Source organism: Spermophilus citellus (assembly GCF_964194105.1).
Source record: "Spermophilus citellus genome assembly, chromosome: 7".
In the NCBI taxonomy this organism is placed as follows: Eukaryota; Metazoa; Chordata; class Mammalia; order Rodentia; family Sciuridae; genus Spermophilus; species Spermophilus citellus.
The window spans coordinates 98,351,458-98,371,097 of record NC_138188.1 but is presented as its reverse complement, the minus strand read 5'-3'; the positions used below and the strand labels follow the sequence as shown (position 1 = coordinate 98,371,097).

General features: G+C 36.2%; 1 protein-coding gene across 1 annotated transcript in view; it reads left to right on the top strand.

The window, feature by feature from the left end:
- Positions 1-19,640, top strand: part of CFAP44 (cilia and flagella associated protein 44) — a gene marked incomplete at both ends in the record, with an annotated part of 96,454 nt that overhangs the window by 11,483 nt on the left and 65,331 nt on the right. The window contains 9 exons of the mRNA XM_081302687.1: positions 502-604; positions 1,501-1,717; positions 3,901-4,015; positions 7,068-7,232; positions 13,105-13,260; positions 13,574-13,621; positions 14,302-14,401; positions 14,962-15,056; positions 19,130-19,339. Of these exons, the coding sequence (XP_081158813.1) occupies positions 502-604; positions 1,501-1,717; positions 3,901-4,015; positions 7,068-7,232; positions 13,105-13,260; positions 13,574-13,621; positions 14,302-14,401; positions 14,962-15,056; positions 19,130-19,339 (1,209 nt within the window). The remainder of the gene's footprint in view (positions 1-501; positions 605-1,500; positions 1,718-3,900; positions 4,016-7,067; positions 7,233-13,104; positions 13,261-13,573; positions 13,622-14,301; positions 14,402-14,961; positions 15,057-19,129; positions 19,340-19,640) is intronic.

Sequence of the window (19,640 nt, the reverse complement as noted above, 5' to 3'; positions counted from 1 at the left end):
TGTAGAAAATTTGCAAGGAAAACAATTTATCCAATTTAGTGGTTCTTAAGGCATAGTCCCCAGATCAGCAGCATAGACATCACATTTGAACTTGTTAGAAATGTGAATATAAATTCTCAAGTTTCAGCCCTGACCCATTGAATCAGAAACACTGGTGTAAGGGCTTCCAGCCTGTGTTTTAATAAGCTTTTCAAATGATTTTGTTGTACATTAAGGATTGAGAGCCATTGTTCTAGTTTCTTTAATGACAGTTAAAAAATTATAAAGTTAAAAATGACTGTCTTAATGAAAGTAAAACTTAAAGTTTCATCTTTACTTTCTTCTGATTTTCAATTCAAATTCTATCCCTCTGGTGATTATCAGATGCCCAGTTTTAGTTTTCTATGGGAGTAGATCCTAATTAATAAGTTATAAAAGAATGGTCACTGAGTACTATATTAATAGGATTATGTATATGAAAATATTCCTTTTAATATTTTAGTAAGATTCTCTTTTTTGTAGGTTCATCCACATAAAACTTACTTCACAGTAGCTGAAAAAGGGAGTTTTCCAAAGATTATCATCTATGAATATCCTTCTCTGAGGCCCTACAGAATCCTTCAAGGTAAGTGCAGTAAAATCTTTAAAATATTCCATGTTCAAGGTTAACAACATTCTGCATATATGAGATTATTGAATTAATCAGGGTGTTCCATAGAAATCAAATTAGTAGTAAATGGAAAAGAGATGTATTAATGGAACTGGCTTACACAATTGTGGAGGGTAGTAAGTATGAAATTTGTAGATCAAGCCTGATGGCTGAAAACTCTGGGGAAGGAATTAATGGTAGCAGTCAGGTAGAATTTCTTCTTCGGGGAATTCTCAGTTTTAATTCCAGGGCTTTTCAACTTGTAGGCCAGGGGCCCAATGAGATTATTAAGGACAATCATTACTTACAGTCAACTAATGATGGTTATTAGCTACATGTGCAAGATCCCTTTACAGTAACATCTAGATTATTATTTAATTGAATAACTAGAACATTGATGAATAACTAGAGGATTGAATTTTCTCTGTGGCCATACTTATAACTTGTTAATTAGGTTCTACTCCAGTAGAAAATTAATCATCAAATTATTTTATACTTACCTTTTTCATATAATTCATTTCAGCAGCCAATTTTTGTTTTTGGAGTTGTTGTTTGACAAATTTTAAATCATAGATTAATTTTTCTCTATTATGTAATATACTTTTGTGTTTCCCTTCCTCCAGAAGATGAACATGCTCACAAAATTTTTCTCATACAAAATATGAATATGACTTCTCCACCCTCCCCTTTGTATTATGTAATCTATTCTAAAACCCAGGGTGATAGATGATTTTGGAATTGCTCCTTCAAGGGAATTCTTGGCATTCTTACATTAATATATATCACAAGATCTCTCTTTCTCTCTTTAATACACTTTTTGATGATGAAATAATTATTGCCCTTATTTACTAGATTCCTATTCATCTTTCCAGATGGAACTGAAAAGGCATATGCCTATGTGGACTTTAACTACAATGGTACCTTGTTGGCCTCTGTTGGTAGCTCCCCTGATTACACACTGACCATTTGGGATTGGAAAGAAGAACGACCCATACTGAGGAAAAAAGCTTTTTCTCTGGACGTTTTTAAGGTTACTTTCAATCCTGAAGATGATGAGCAGCTTACTACAGCAGGATCAGGCCACATCAAGTAGGTCGGGGGATGAATAGAAATGCTGATACATATTACAAAGGTATTTTCTAAGGAGATCTAAGGCCTGGAGACATTTTTTATATTGTTAAGAAAATTAGGATAATTTCCAAATGTGTATTTTTAAAATTAACTAGTGGTGTACCTTTTCTAATTAGATGTGTGGAATTTTACTTCTGAGGAGAGCAGAGATGAAAGGAAGGCTTTAACGTTAGCCTATTGTCTTCTCATAGGGTCACCTCCTAAAAGAATTTGAATAGCACTTTTTAAAGTTGTTGATGAACACTTATTTCATCCATATATTTACACGCCACGCGGTGCTGAGATTTGAACCTAGTACCTCACATATGTGAGGCAAGTACTCTAACACTGAACCCCCAGCCCTGAATAGAGTTTTAATAACTAAATTTGGTATGATGTTTTTAACTTCACATTGAGTTCTCACAACACTATTAAATTTCTTATTTGGAGCAACTCAGTTTTCACCTGTAGGACAATTTCTATTATTCCTGACGGGGGACCCTCAGTACTGAATGTAGCAGAACCTAATTTTTTTTTTTTAGTATTTTTTTTATTTGTAGATAGACACAATGCCTTTATTTATTTATTTTTATGTGGTGCTGAGGATTGAACCCAGTGCCTTACATGTGCTAGTCAAGTGCTCTATCACTGAGCCACAACTCCAGCCCAGAACCTTATCTTGATCTCAGGTTGCTGTCTCCAATTCCATGCTCATTTCACTGTGTCATGCCCTTGTCTGTTTCAAGGATGGAATGATTTTATCCTTCTCTATTTTTTTCCCATGCATTTATTTAACACCCTTCTATCATTACCCCAGAGCTACCCATAATCTGATTCTCAGTGTCTCTTTTTTGGGAGGTGGGTAACTAGGAATTTAACCCAGAGGTGCTTAACCACTGAGCCATATCCCCACTCCTTTGTGTGTGTGTGTGTGTGTGAATGTGTGTGTGTGTGCAAGCGCGTGGGTATTTTATTTAGAGACAGGGTCTTGCTGGGTTGCTGAGGCTGGCTTTGAACTCATATTCCTCCTTTCTCAGCTTCCCGAGCCCCTGGGATTGCAGTGTGCCACTGCGACCCACCCCAGTGTCTCTTTAAGAGAAAGACATTTTTCTATCTCAAATTCCTCTTGTCCCAATTTATATTTGGTCTTATATTATTAACCATTTAGAAATACAGAAAAACCAAACAGATTTTTAAATGTAATCTTGGAGGAAATTCTAAAGAAACTCTCTGCTAGCTATAGGCTAAATTTTTCTTCTCATTTTATATTTTGTGTGCATTGAATCTTTTGGGAAAGACAAACATTGAATAATTAACTTCATATGTGAAGTGATATGAAAGAAAGAGAATACATGGAATTATATGTTTGGGGATCTACAATACCTTTGGAGATGTTGGTAATCTGGACTTTTGGCTTTGTATTACTGGCTTATTGATGCTTCCCATTTTCTGTTTTATATCTAGTTGGTTAGCCAGATTATTTTTGCTAATCTTTAGCATTCTGATTGTCTATGTGTTTAAATTATTAATAAGAAAATGTTAGTATTAATTAACATGTACTGATTGCACTATAGTGCAATATAAACTTATAGTTTTATAAGATAGATGTTACTAATATTCTCATTTTATACATGAGAAAATAAAAGCATGCTATCTTCAATAAAATCACTCAGAGGCACACAGCTAGTAAGTTAAAACGTTGGGCGTAAACTTTTATATCCCCTAGCACAGTACAGTCCACTAGAACTTTCTTCCAGGCCAGAATGTTCTTTGTTGTCTCATGTAGGAGTCACTAGCCATATGCACTTATCGAGCACTTAAAATTGACTGAACTGGCTGAAACATGAATTCTTAATTTTATTTGATGCTAATTACTTTAAATTCAAATGGTTAGTTGTGGCTGGTGGCTGCTGAATCAAACAGCACAATAATACAAAATATAAACTTCATGAAGACAGTTTTTTTCTCTGTTTTTCTTATTGCTAAATTCATATTGCATAGACCTTTGCCTGACAGGTAGTAGATACTTCCTACATATTGATCAGATGAATAAATGAAATAATGTATGTGATTATGAAATATGTAAGTATTTGGATCATACAAAATAAAAATGAGTAAAACTTACTCAAACTAGATTTGATCTCTTTCTTGTTTGTGTGCAGGTTCTGGGAAATGGCTTATACATTCACTGGGCTCAAGTTGCAGGGATCACTAGGTCGATTTGGCAAAACAACTACTACTGATATTGAAGGCTACATGGAACTCCCAGATGGGAAGGTCAGTATAGCCGCTGTTGTACAATAATAAAATTATTTTCAAGTACACATAGGAAAACACACATATATAAAAACACATAATATATTCTAAGAAGTTCTGCCAATAAGAACAACAGATATTATACTTGTCAATGTAATGAACATTTAGTGTTACTTTTCAGATTATCTGTTGTAATTAAAATATATTCTGAAAATATCATAATCCAAATTATGATAGATATTTGCTAAATATTATATATAAAGTAACTAAGCATTTTCATGTATCAATACAGTGCCATACTTGTTAGTTTTAATTATATCACAGAATTGCAGAATTACTTAACCTTTTTCCTGTTTTTTCTTTGCTATAATGCTCTAAGAGGAAATACTGGGTCAGAGATTATATACACTCTTATGACTTTTGTTTTTATTGTCAGATTATTAATCAGGAAGATCAAGCTGCTTTGTAGGGACATCTGTAGTGCTGTAATTAAATCTGTTATTTTATTCTTTAATATTGTTAGTTCATTTCCTCTCTTCCTTTTATAAAACTTATGGGCTTGTTTCATGAAATAATAGCTAATTAGGACCAGTTCTCCATTAATATTTTATTTGATTTCTGAGTAGAATGAGTTATATAGTACTAATGTGATTATTTCAGTTATAATATTACTGTAACCTCAAGAAACCAAATGGTCTAGGTATCTACCAAATGGAATAGTCTCAATTCAAAACACATTGTGTATAAAATAAAATAAAATTCTTGGATGCCAATTGAAGCATGTACAAACTTATAAGATGATCAAATCAATCTAGCTTCAAATTGTGAATATTTTAAGAATTAAGATTAGTACAACCCTTGTAAAGAACATCATACAAAATACTTTTTGGAAAAGGTTCAGTAGAGTTTGTGTAGATGTAAGGGAGAAAGAAATTATTTTGAATGATAAAGTCACAAAAGGAAATATTTAGGGCTAGGAATAAATGTTGGATATTTATAGAGCAGAAAGGAATAAGACATTAATACTGGGAAAGAGTGCAAATGCTGAGTTGAGATGTTTGATTGGATCTTAATGCACTGGGAGTTTAACAGCAAGGCAGAATTTCATACATTGGCAAAGTAGTGTTACAAATGAAAGAAGAAGTGGACAAATTTGTTAATAAAATGCCAGATGGATTAGAGAAAGGGAAATTGTGAGTCAAAGAGTTAAGCTAGGAAGGGAGATGTTACCATCATCTGAAAAGAGATGATGAAGGCCTTAACTTCTCAGGACCAATAGAAAGGAAAGCTGGGTAGAGTGACACTTCTGAAACAAATGCCTCATAGGTTTTGGTCACCTCTGGTGGCTTTAGATATGGAGCAGTTAATTTCATGGAAGTAAAATAGTGGTCACTAGAGGCTAGGAAAAAGAAGGGGAGCAGGGAATAGAGAGTAGGTGGACAATGGGCAACAAGACACAATTATAAAAAATAAATAAGTTCTAAGTCCTATGGCACAACAAATTATTATGTGTTTTATAAAGAACTAAAAAAGAGAAGTTCAAAGCTTCCCAGCACAAAGAAAGGACAAATTATTTAGGATAATGAAATGCTAAATACTCTGATATGATCATTATTCATCATGTACATGTATTGAATTATCACCCTGTACCCGATAAATATGTAGAATTATTTTGTGGCAATTTAAAAATACTGTAGAAAAAAAGAGAAGAAAACAAGTCTAAAGATTCCACTACAAGTGATCAAGGCTTAATAATTAATAGGCAATAGAGGCAGGGTAGGTAAAAATCCTTTGTACAGTCATCAGTTCCTCCAGTGGAGGGGTCCTGGGAGTAGAGAACCCTTGAGCTGGGAGGCAAAAATAAGGCCAAAGCCTCCTCCACCAGAGGGCATCATGGGGAACATCAGTCTTCACACAAGCTCTATGAAAATATGACCTTTCTAGTCAAAGTTCTCTGCATCCAGAAATTCTTCTCAACAAATACTTTTGGGTTAAAAGTTGCCAGGGGTCCTAGAGAAAAGCAAACTCATATGACACTTTACTATAGGATTTCCCTTCTGACGCAGTGTAGTTAGGAGAGTTGAGCCATGTGCTTAGACTGGGATCCTAACTCCTCTGGGTAATTTTGGGCAAGTTACTTAACTGTTTTGTGCTTCAGGTTTCTCCTCTGTAAAATAGGGATAATAATGAGTTAGCATTGGCCCATATCATTCTTTTGGTGGGTATAAAAAAGAGTTGTTTCTTTTGGGAAAAATAAAGTATCCAACATGCACAACTGTATATGGTATAGATTATAAATGTACCTAGTTCATGCTTTTTAAAAAATATTTTTTAGTTGTCAATGGACATTTATTTTATTTATTTATATATGGTGCTGAGAACCGAACCCAATGCCTCACACATGCTAGGCAAGTGCTCTACCACTGAGCCACAATCCCAACCCTTAGTTCATGTTTTTTTAGCATTAAATAACTTAATAAATGTTAAGTGTACAAGCAGTGGGAATGCTGATTTAATAAATTAATTTGAAGTGGTTCCAGATATTATCCTTATTTGAAATCAGATACTGTTATGCTATAATCTTCCTAGTTCAGTAACAGCCTCACAACTTATCTAACATCTTATAAAATTTGATAGTATTGTACTTAAAATGCAGAATCTCACCTATCAAGGACTTTAAACACATCTCTAATTTTTGATCAAGTAATTTTACTCTTGGATTAGACCCTTAAGAAATGTACAAAGAAATCTACATATATACATATTGAAAAATTGCCAATAACATGTATCCTAATCACAGTGATGTAAAACTATTCATAATGCTAGAAAGATATACATCAAAATGGGTTTTTTTCTGGAGTTATGGGGTTATATCTGGGGTAGTGAGTTTTTATTTCTGTATTTTCTTATTTTCCCAAATTCAAACATTTTACATAATCAAGGCAAATCACCCGTAAAAGTAACTCTCACCTACTATTTGAGACATAAATATCACCTACTATTTGAGACATAAATATATATATATATAGTCATCTGCTTTAGTGACATCTCTTTCCTTCTGCACACTTACCAGGTGCTCTCAGGGTCAGAATGGGGCAACCTACTGCTTTGGGAAGCCAGTCTCATCAAAGTGGAGCTCTGTCGATCTGGAATGAAGCCTTGTCACCATGGTCCCATTAACCAGATAATGCTGGATGAGGGAGAAGTTATCACTGCTGGGTCAGATGGGTGTATTAGGGTAAGTTTTCTTGATGCTTGGACAGTCACACCCATGTGTAAGACTTGCAGATCATTAAAATCATTTCTTCAGGGTGGTGTTGATGGCATAGTAGCACAGCTGCCTTTTCAGGTGGTTTCGTCAGATTTTCATTTCTCATAAAGGTCACGTGGTAAAGGAAATCAATTGTCATTTATTCCCAAGATCAGCCCTTTCTAAACAATGCTTCTCATGTGGGGAACATTTGCATTCCTGTCAAGATTAATTTCTGTGTCTTAGCACTGAAACTTTCTGAGGGGACCTCTTGTTCTTTTGGGGTTCAGTTGATGAAATAATAGTTTCACAAAAGGAAGGCTGTGTTATTCCAAAATGCCCAGTATGAATGGGTCATTTTCTGGAAATAAAAGTGATAAAATTTGCTATCTCTTACTGAGAATAACAATTAGAAATATATTTGGTGAGCTGATACAAATATATTTGGTGGGTCTGCCCTTGGGCGCTATTCTCCTTGCTCCTAACACCAAAGGAACTAGCCTGCTTTCTCTTGTGGATGCTATTCTGCTTAAAGCCTGTGTTAAGCTGATACATTGTTTCTGCATCTAATTCCCATGGTTATTGTTCTGTTGCAGATCTCCCACCCACCCAGCACCTTCTGTGAATATGTAACTCCCTCTTGATAGCCAATGTGTACTTTTGTGATTTGCATTTGGTACATGTTTTTTCTGGGACCTTTCATAAGAAAATGATAATATTCTCTTGACATCCTTTAAGAAATATTATCAGAAATAATATTACAATTTAAGAAATAGTACTGGGAAGCAGTGTGGAAATTTCTCAAAAAACTATGAATGGAACCACCACATGACCCAGCTATTCTATTCCTCAGTCTTTATCCAAAAAACAAAAATAAGCATTCTATAGACACCTCAGTGTTTATAGCAGCACAATTCACAACAGCCAAATTATGGAATCAACTGGATGCCCATAAGTAGATGAATGCATTAAGAAAATGTGGTATGTATATATGTATAATAGAGTTTTACTCAGCCACAAAGAAAAATGAAATATGGCATTCACTGGTAAATAGAAAGAAATGGAGAAAATCATGCTAAGTGACATAAGCCAGACTCAGAAAATCAAAGTCCAAATGTTTTCTCTCATATATGGAAGCTAGACCAGAATAAGGGAAAGAACACAGTGGGGGAGGGGATCAAATATCATAAAGATACAGGAAAGATGAGTGGAGTAGATGTGGGAGAATGAGAGGGAGGAAAGAAAGGAAAGGGGAAAAATAAATGGAATGAATTTAGCAAAATCATGCTATATTCATACATAAAGATGCAAAAAGGAATTTCACTTTTATGTTTATATAGAAGAAAGGAAGATTAATAGAATAGAGGAAAGAGAATAGTGGGATAAAAGAGGGGAGGAAAAGGTGATAAATGGGCTTGCAATCAAATTCCTTCCATATATGATTTTGATTTTGTCAAAATGAACCCAAGACCTACATAGAATTATAATGCTCTAATAATTTTTTTTAATACAATCATCTGATCCTTGATAAAGGCACCAAAAGCATAGAGGAAAGACAGTCTTTTTCACAAATGGTGCTGGGAAAACTGGATATTCATATGTGAAAGAATGAAACTAGCTCTCTATATTTCATCCTGCAAAAAAGTCAACTCAAAATGGATCAAGGACCTAAGAATTAGACCAGAGACCCTGCACCTAATAGAAAAAAAGTACTCCCAAATCTTCATCATGTTGGATTAGGCCTCTACTTCCTTAATAAGACCTCTAAAACTCAAGAAATAAAATCAAGAATCAATAAGCAGGATGATTTCAAACTGAAAATCTTCTCAGTGAAATAAACAATCAGTGAGGTGAACAGAGAGCCTACAGAATGGGAGCAAATTTTTAATTGCTAGGATATATAAAGAGCTCAAAAATTTAACACCAAAAAAAAAAAACAAATAACCCAATCAACAAATGGGCCAAGGAATCGAATACTTCTCAGATATATAATCCATCAACAAATATATGAAAAAATGTTCAATATCTCTAGTAATTAGACAAATACAAATCAAAACTACACTAAGATTTCATCTCACTCCAGTCAGAATGGCAGTTATCAAGAATACAAGCAAAAAGTAAGTGTTGGTGAGGATGTGGGGATATAAGCATACTCTTACATTTCTCGTGGGACTGCAAAGTGGTGCAGCCAATCTGGAAAGCAGTATGCAGATTTCTTAGAAAACTTGGAATGGAACCACCATTTGACCTAGCTATCCCATTTCTTGGTTTATACCCAAAGGACTTAAAAACAGCATACTACAGGGACATAGCCACATCAATGTTTATAACAGCACAATTCACAATAGCTAAATTGTGGAACCAACCTAGATGTCCTCCAATAGATGAATGGATAAAGAAACTGTGGTATATATACATATTGGAATATTATTCAGCATTAAAAGAAAATAAAATCATGGCATTTGTAGGTAAATGGATGGAGTTGGAGAATATCATGCTAAGTGAAGTAAGCTAATCTCAAAAAACCAAAGGCTGAATGTTTTCTCTGAGAAGTTGGTGCTAATCCATAATGGGGGTGGAGGCGGGGTCGGGGAGCATGGGCAGAATGGAGGAACTTTGGATAGGGCAAAAGGGAGGCAAGGGTAGAGAGTGGGCATGGGGGTAGGAAAGATGGTGGGATGAGATGGACATCATCACCCTAGGTACATGTATGAAGACATGAATGGTGTGAGTCTACTTTGTGTACAACCAGAGAAATAAAAAATTGTGTTCCGTTTGTGTACTATGAACTGAAATGAATTTTCCTGTCATGTATAACAAATTAGAACAAATAAATAAATAAATTTTTAAAAATGCTAGAAATGAGGAAAGAAATAAAAACACATTTAAATATGTATAAATGTCCATGAACCATTAAGGTCACAATAAACAGAGAAAAGAACAAAGAAAAAAAAAAGATCTCCATGAAAAGTGAAAGAATTGTTTCCATTTGTTCAAAAGATGCTCAGCTTTCCTTCTCGGCTGTTAGATGGGGTTGTCTCAAGTATGATGCTTCTCCTCCTTGGGGCAGAGTTGCTAGAGTGAGAGAAGTAATTCCAGTAGGTGGAACTCCTGGAGGGAGGGGTTAGACTTTAGGTAGGCTCTTCACTGGGTGCCAAATGGTTTTGAGATTTTAAGTCAGAGCGCCTCTAGGACCCAGTAATTACCAATCCACTCTGGAACACTGCACCCCAGGCTCTCCCCTGGATTCCACTTGCATAGTGGAGGAGCAAATTCTTAGTCCATTTTATCAGCTGCAGACCCCAAGTTTCCTGGTCTGAGGTTCAGTCTCCATCCTTACCCTTTTGAATTCTCAGCCAAGCATGTCTCTCCCAGAGGGTCCTGTAAGCAGCTGGATTAGAGGGATGGGAAGAGAGCCAGGGGGGTTTCCATGACTAGTTGTCCCTTGTATAAACTTCTCTCCACATTTGATAATCTCCTAGTCACTTAGGCACATTCTATATAGTAAAGGGTGGGTTTGCCAGGCCTGTATTTCGGCTAAATTCAGGTTTGCCTCGTCTCAACTCCCTCAGCTGCTGGTCTCTGTACTGTGACTACAAAATGGTTTCTTCCTCTGTCCTTTGCACACCACTGGGGGAGATGTGGTTTCTTTCCTGTTTAAGGATAGTGTGCCATGTGCCTTTCAGTTTAATAGGTCAATGTCTTTGATCTCTAAACTCTCTGTACCCAGACATGCCTCAGTCCTCTTAAAAATGTCAGTTCCTTTAATTTCCTCATCCCTCCACTGTGCTCATAGAGGGACTGCATTGGCTGGTGCCCCTAGCTGTAGAAACAGCTGTAGTGCTGGAGATTTTGTGGTTATCTTATTATTAATATCTAACCTCTTGAGTTCCCGATTTACTTTTGAGTGTCCAGTATTAAATTTCAGAAGTCCCTCCCTGCCTTTTTTTGGTACCAGGGATTAAAACCAGGAACAATTACCACTGAGCCACATCCCCTGCCCTTTTTAAATATTTTATTTGAGACAGGGTCTTGCTGAGTTGCTAAGTGCCTTGCTAAATTGCTGAGGCTGGCTTTGAACTCAAAATCCTCCTGCTTCAATCCCCACCCTCCTCCCATTTTGCCGAGAAGCTGCCTGTCTGCTTTCTTATTTTCACTCCATGGAATGGCCAGAAAAGCAACCTGCTCTATTACACCATCTTGAAAACCCTCATTTCTAAACTTGTTTCACTTTTCAAAGCCTACCCTCATGTCTTCATTCCTCAGACTGTAAATCTCTACCCTTTACCTTCAAGGGAAAACCTACCCCAATTGCCATGGATTTGTCTGCTCCTAGAATCTGGCCTTTTCCACCCAACCAGGCTAATCCATGGGACAATAACAATCTTCCAGAAGTTACTTGCCTATAGTTTGGGTCTAGGATAACATGGCAGGCAGGGTATGTGAACAGATCTCTCTGGGGCAAGAGTTGGCATTTAACGGAAGTCCTTCTGAGTCTCTGCCATCCATGGTGAAGTGAGACAGTGCTCCTTCAGCCTTCTGTGGTATTCTTGTCTCTCCTCCCAAGGAGCAACTATCCTTATTTGAGATAGTAGAGTATAAATTGGTATTAAGGAAGAGAAGCATTTTCTTTAAATAATTTTTTATTGGCTCATAATAATTTTAGAGAATAATGGATTTCACTGTGGCATATTCTTACATGCACATCACATAATTTGATCAATTTCATTCCCCAGTACCTCCTATTGGCCTTTTCTCCTTCATCCCCTTGACCACATTCTTCTACCCTACTGGTCTCACTTGTATTTTCATGAGACTTTCTCCCCTTCTTCCCCCCACCCCCCGCCGTCTTCTCTTTAGCATTCACATGTGAGAAAATATGTGACCCTTGACTTTCTGAGTCTAACTTATTTCATTTATCATGATGCTTTCCAGTTCCATCATTTTCCTGCTGATAGCATAATTTTGTTCTTTTTTATGTTTGAATGAAACTCTATTGTGTATACGTACACCACATTTTCTTTAAGGAACAGAAACATTTTTTTAAATGAAGCCATCATCTATATGTGTTTTCTCAGCTTATAATTAAGATAGTACTTGAATCGCTACACAAGAGTATATTTCCCCTTCCAGAGGCATTCTGGTGTATGTAAAACAAGGCTCACTATAATGTCTTGCTGAACAACTGAATTATTTACTTTTTATGGACACTTTTTATAAACAAAAAACCTTCCAATAAAGCTCCTTTCAGGCAAATTAAAATTATTATGTAAGATAGTACTTTCTCACTGAGCTTGGTGGTGCATGCTTGTAATCCCAGCTGCTTGGGAGGCTGAGACAGGAGGATGGCAAATTCCAAGCCAGCCTCAGCAAAGGTGAGGTGCAAAGCAACTTAGTGAGACCCTCTCTCTAAATAAAACAAAATAGGCCTGGGGATGTGGCTCGTGGTCAAGTGCCCCTAAGATCAATCCCTGGTACCATCCCACCCAAAATATAGTACTTTATCATTAATCTCTACACATACAAAGGATAATAAAATGATTTTTTAAAAAAAATATTTATTTAGTTGTCGACAGACCTTTGTTATTTATTTATTTGTATGTGGTTTTGAGAATCGAATCCAATACCTCACACATGCTAAGCAAGCGTTCTGCCACTGAGCCACACCCCCAGCCCTTAGAATGATTTTTTATACCTCAGTTCAGAATAAGATTTCAGAGGTCAGGTTTGGTGGTATTGTAATTACTCCTACTCATTGTTAATTTCCATGTAACAAGTATGACTTTTGCAAAAAGTTGTAACTTCTGGCTTAGAAATAAATGAAACTACTGATTGACTATTTTCTTATTAATTTTATAAGATATGGGACTTTGAGACAATAGACACTGCTGATACTGTAGATGATACTGGATTATTGGAGATTGAGCCTATTAATGAACTTCAAGTAGATAAGAATGTCAAACTATTTTCTCTGATAAAAATAAATGCACCTGGATATAACTTGTGGTTGGCTCAGGTAAGTTGCATTGTTCTCTCTGGGCTTTTGAAAATCACCAAGATATAAAATTAAAAGAGTAGTATAATTGATTGTCTGGATTGGATGTCCTTTTAACTATAAGTATTATGAGATTGCTTTGCTTATTGGGTGGTTGTATTCTAAAGTATATACAAGTTGCTTTTATTAAATGCCAATCACACTTTATAATATATGTAAGCTTTTGATATTATTGTTTGTTTTTACTTTAACTAAAAAATAGAAGGAAATATTTTTAATTTGATGAAAATTCAAAATGAAAAAATATAACACATTTAAGTGTTTAATTTTTTAGGATGCCAATGGAGCCATATGGAAGCTTGACCTTAGTTTTTCAAATATCGTAAGTTGTCCTTTTCCCTTATCTTATATAGTAAAAAATTCATTGAAAGATACTTTATATTTCTTCAATTTGGTCATTATTCCAATAAAAAAATCTACTAAACATGCAATACTCTTGGACTCTCTCGTTATGATTTTTACATAAAAAGTATGTCTCATAGCCAAATTTGTCCAGAAAGTAGCAATGGCAAAGCCTAGCATTACACAATGCACTTTTTGTACATATGTGGGATTTTCATTTATATTATGTCATGAGATGCTCACAGCTATCTTCTTTAGTAGGCAGGAAGTGGTCATCATTTCATTTTATGGAATTTGAAATAACTCACATAAAATCACAGTCATTTGTACAAAACCAACACTCCATCTGGTTTTCTTAATTTCAAAGTACAGTGCTTTTTCTAACTGGTTATTCTTTTTCTTATTTCTTTTTTTTAATTTATTTTAGTTTGTCAATGGACCTTATTTTTATGTATTTATATGTGATACTGAGAATCGAACCCAGTGCCTCACACATACTAGACAAGCATTCCACCACTGAGCTACGACCCCAGCCCGCTTCTTATTATTTCTATTCAAATAAAATCAGACTTGTGTAAAAGGGTTCTCTGTACTGCTATAAACTTGACCTTAATTCTACATCACCTTGTCTTTGGCATTAACTAAGTTGTTTGTTCTCAGACCCAGGATCCAGAATGTCTCTTTTCCTTCCATTCTGAAGCTATTGAAGCCATAGCTACTTCTCCTCTCACTTATCTCATGGCCACAACTGCCCTGGACTGTAAGTGGGAACTCTTAGTGAAAAGATATCTGGCCTTATTTTGTTTTCAATGTAACTTTTTATATGTGTTAATTAAAAACATATGAGAATTTGCCTTTGGGAAAAAAATTTTCCCTTTGGGAGTACAGGTGAGGTAGGTTGCTGTGGAGTGGAGAGGGTGGAAAAGCATCAAGGTTATTGTGAGAAATTAAAATGAAGACTCAAGCTCTTTAAGTTGTTCATGAAAATTCATTTTGATATTATCTATGTTCATGCTCTTCCTAGTTTTTCCATCATCTTTTTTCTTTTTTGATTTATGGCAAATCAGTGTAGCCTGTCCAAGGTGAAACCAATCTACCAGAGAGTCATCAGTTGTCTTCTTCATTATTCATTTTTATGAATTATCTGTATGAGGATGGACAAGGAAAATTTTTAATAATGAATGAAGGGTTGTTGAATTGCCAGCTGATTTGATTATTTATGAAATCTCTTTTTTATAATACTCAACATAAAAGTGAGTCAAGATCATTTAAAGAAATATTATGTATATAATTTGTTTTTTTAAAACCATCTCTCTGTAGGTTCTGTTCGAATCTATGATTTTGCTAGCAAAAATCCTTTGACTCAGATGAAATTCAAACAAGGAGGTACTGCCCTCACCTGGGTACCCCGGATAGTAAGTTTTATATTATAATGAACTTCTACCAGATTCTATTTATTACTAAATATATCATTGCTATTTTATGGGAAGACAGATATTTCTGACTCAGAATTTTAGAAAAGAATAAAAATTTTGTTAGTTTATTTCACTCAGAACATAATAGAAATAATATCATGATTTCACTAATGTTATGGGGTTGGTCCTATTTTGAATGAAAATGGTATTTTTTAATGCCAACTACAGACTAGTAATAGTTCAATGTGGCAAAGTCATTACCCAGGAGGTCTTTGTGTATCTACCTGCTTCTGATTTCATTCATCCTGTTAATATTTCTAGAGTGTCTACAGTGTGCTGCATTTTGTTCTAGCTTCTAGGAATACAGCAGTGAACCAAAAGATAGAAATACTTGCCTTCCTGGACTTTAGTCTTTAGTGGGAGGGAGGCAGAGACAGATGATACACCAAATAAATAAATTAAGTACATGCTCTGATATATAATGACAACAACTATTGTGAAAACATCGCCAGGGATAGGGATTTTTTATCGGTTATCTATTACTGTGGGATATACTACCCCAAAGTGTGGGGTTATAAAATAATAGTTATTTAGTTTGCTCACATGCTATTTGGATTGGAAATTCACACAGGTGATAGCAGGGATGTATTGTCTTTGGTTCAGAGTCTGAGGCCTCATCTGGGAAGACTTGAATGGGGCCTGGAATAATCCACAGGCTTCTTGATCACAAGGCTGGCACCTGGGTTGGATGACTTGAAGGCTGGACTAAACTGGGATTATCACAGGAGGATTTCCCTAATGGCTTCTTCATGTGACTTCTACTTCATCACAGCATGCAAGCCTCAGGGGAGGCTTTTATTTATTTATTCATTGGCATGGGAATTAACCTGGGGCACTTTACACTGAGCTATATCCCTAGCCCTTTTTATCTTCTATTTTAAGAAAGGTCTTTCTAAGTTGATAAGGTATCACCCACATCCTGCGTGGGTGATGGAATCAGGGTCACTCCACATGGATTGGTCTGGCAACAAAAAGACCACACAAACACACAAATACTTTTGTGGGGTCAGGAATGGCTCTGAGACCTCAGGTGTCAGCTCCCATGCTGGAGGGCAAGAGGAACAAGGGAGGCAAGAGAGAGAGTGAGCACCTCGAACCCCTATATTTATTAGGGAAAAAACATTCATAGAATATTCCACCCAAACAAGGCAAGGGATTGTGTTACAAGAAACTGGGGCAGGAGTAGCCCAGTCCCATTGGGTGATGCCCAAGCCCAGAGCTGCACTTCCTTGCCTAGCAAAGGTAAGGCCCACTTGCTTTGCACAACGTGCCATGCCAGTTCAATACCCTCATTACTCATTACTCATGGCTGAGGGGGTGTGCTTATCTCTTGTGCAGGGTGGCCCCCTGACAACAAAGGTCTTACTAATTTTCTGAGACTGTTCTCCCAAATCAAAGGGATTATAAGTATGCACCACCACACCCACCGTAACACACCCTTCTTACATGGTGACTCAGGGCTCCAAGAGATAGTTTTCCAACAAACAAGGCAGAAACTGATGGTCTTTTATGATCTAGTCTCAGAAGTAAAAATATTTCTACTATGCTCACTTGGCTAAGTGGTCACATAGTCACAAACCCCATCCAGATTAAAGAGAGGGGGACTTTCAACCTCATCTCTCCATAGGAGGCATGTCAGAGTATTCTCAGCCTTGCTTTAAAATGCCATGAAAATATTTGGGGGAAGCTGGGCATGGTGGTGCATGTCTGTAATTCCTGTGACTTGGGAGACTAAGGTAGGAGGATCACAATTTTGAGGCCAGCCTCAGCAACTTAGTGAGGTCTTAAGCAATTTAGCAAGACCCTGTCTCAGCAATAAAAATTAAAAAGGGCTGGGGATGTGGCTCAATGTTACAGCACCCCTGGGTTAAATCCCTGCTGTGTGTGTGTGTGTGTGTGTGTGTATATATATATATATATATATATATATATATATATATATATATATATGTATGTATAATCTTTACTCTTTTGGGTTAAAATCAAAGAGAAAATGTTCAATCCCAAAAATAGATAGGGAGACTGGAATGGAGGAGAATGTTATAATGGGATCAACACTAGAAAAAGAACTTAGACCATAAAAAGAACTTATGAATTTCATCTTGAACTCATGAATTTCATCTTGAATATTTTGAATTTGAGGTCTCCTTAAGACCTTATAACGGTGAGGTTAGAATAAGTACAAGTGACAAAGCACTTGGATCAGTAGGCCTAGTCTTCAAATATAGCTTATGCCCTTTATTCATTTATTCAGAGAGTTGTGTGATGTTCATACAATGTTTCCTTTTTAACTTTATATCCAAGTAATGATCATACAGATGTTATGCTTGAACTGAAATATCTTTTCTGCATACCCAACTGCTTGCCTTCTGGAAGACTCTACATTATTCTTGATGACTTGGCTCAGGTCAAACATCATCTCCTCATGGCTTTCTGTGAACACATCTTCAAGTAGACTTAGGTCTTCCTTCCTCTGTGTGTTTTCCTCTAAAGATTATGTGCATTTCTCTGACAGCATTTATTACAACATACTAAAATTGTTTGCTTTTTTATTAGACTTTTACTGTGACAGCCATACCTTATTCTTCTTTACCTCCTGTGCCTCTACAGTTACTAATACATTTAGACACTTAGTAAATCTTCGTTGAATGGCGTGCCATTTTCTTATTCCTAATATTCTTATAATTGCCTGGCCTCAGGGATGGTCATTCTGCTTTAAAGGATGCCTGGGCTTTTGCACTTCTCCCCACTGCCCTCCAAGACAGGATATTTAGTGCATACAGACATTACTGGATTTATATCTCTTGCTCAGAATTTTCTTCTAAGCTGCAGGTTAAATATCCTCTCCATTTTGAGATTTTAAGGGGACCTCAAATTCAAAATGTCAAGATGAAATTCATGATCATCTGTTCAATCCCAGTCATCACTCCCTCTAAAACAACTAGACACCTAGCTCTCTTCCAATATTTTCTGTTTCAATAAATTCTACTATCAGTCATCCCTGACACATTCCCCTGCCTTCTTCCCCATATCCAGTCATCACAAATAGGGCTATCATACTGCTTTCTAAAATATATCCACATCCCTCTTCTCTACTACAATACCTCAGACCAAGTGGCCACCACTGATCTCCTGCAGTACAGTAGCCATCTCTTAGAATGCCTTCCAAAAGGTTTCCTTACACCCTGTCTAGACCAACTTACATCTGTTTTGCATACTGCAACTTGGATGAAAGTTTTGAAACAGTCTGACCAATGTCACCCCCCTTTCTCCTATAATCCCTAACTACAAACTTTTTGACAATTTCCTATTACTATTTAGACATAGGCTGCCTATGTGTCATGTAAAGCAATTTTATAACCACGTGCCTGCCTGTCTTCCACCCAAGCCTCTTGTGGAAGCTCAGCTTCCTCACTCTAGTCTGCTATAGTGGAACTATGACTTCCCTGAGTTATGTTCTTTTTTGACCAGAACCTTTGCACAAATTATATCCTCTTTCAGGAGTTCATGTCCCACCTCCCTGTATCTAGTTAATCTCTGAGTATCCTTCTAATCTTAGATCTACTATCTCTTCCTTATGGAAGCCTTCAATCTAGGTCAGTTTTCTTTTTTGTATGTCCTCAGAGAATATGTTTCTCTTGTTCATCACTTGCTTCAGTTCATATTTCACACGAATTTGTGTGACGATAGGGGACTTTAAATTCTGAAACCAAGGATTGAGTCTATTTATGTTCACTGTTGAGTCACTGGTGATAGTATCCTAGGATGCTGCAGCAGCCACTCTGCTATGTTTGCTCATTAAAGCTTGCATTGCCATTGTTTGCCCTTCTTGTAGCCCTTAGTGATTAAAAAACATTGTCCTAGAATGATAGAGGTTACCTGAAAATGATATGAGAAATTACCAGTGGGCAGGCAATGTAAATTACCCAAATTGAGGTAAAATGACTTATTTGTCCTGTAGTACACATTTCTAAACTAAATTTAGGTCCTGCACATTCAATTTTTTTTTTCAGGTGAGCTACTCTGGAGCACAAATTGCTGTAGGATTTGAAGATGGGGTTGTTCGAATTCTTGAACTTTATGATCCGAAAGGGCTCAAAATTTTTGCAGGACGGAAAAAAGTTCCCGATGTCGATATATTTTTGAAGCACGTTTTCAAACCCCATACTGCTCAAGTCACTGCTTTAGCATATGAACGTGATGCAGAAGTTCTAGCCACAGGGGTAAGCTGAAGATTCCCCTCCTGGTTCCTATTGCAATGTGATGGTTAACCTTACCTTATAAGTCCACCTACTTAATTGTGCTTTACTGAAATTAATTATCTAAGAATATATTAATATTTTGCTTTCACTGTATTCATATTCTTTCAGTGTACTCTGTTCAATATTTAAGATATTCTTACCAATTTGTAAACATTACTCAATTTAGTTTTTATTTATTTTAAATACATAGAAAATTTCAACTGCTAGATGTATTATTTATAAATCAGCATTTTATAGTGTGGGTACATTCTTAAGTAGAATT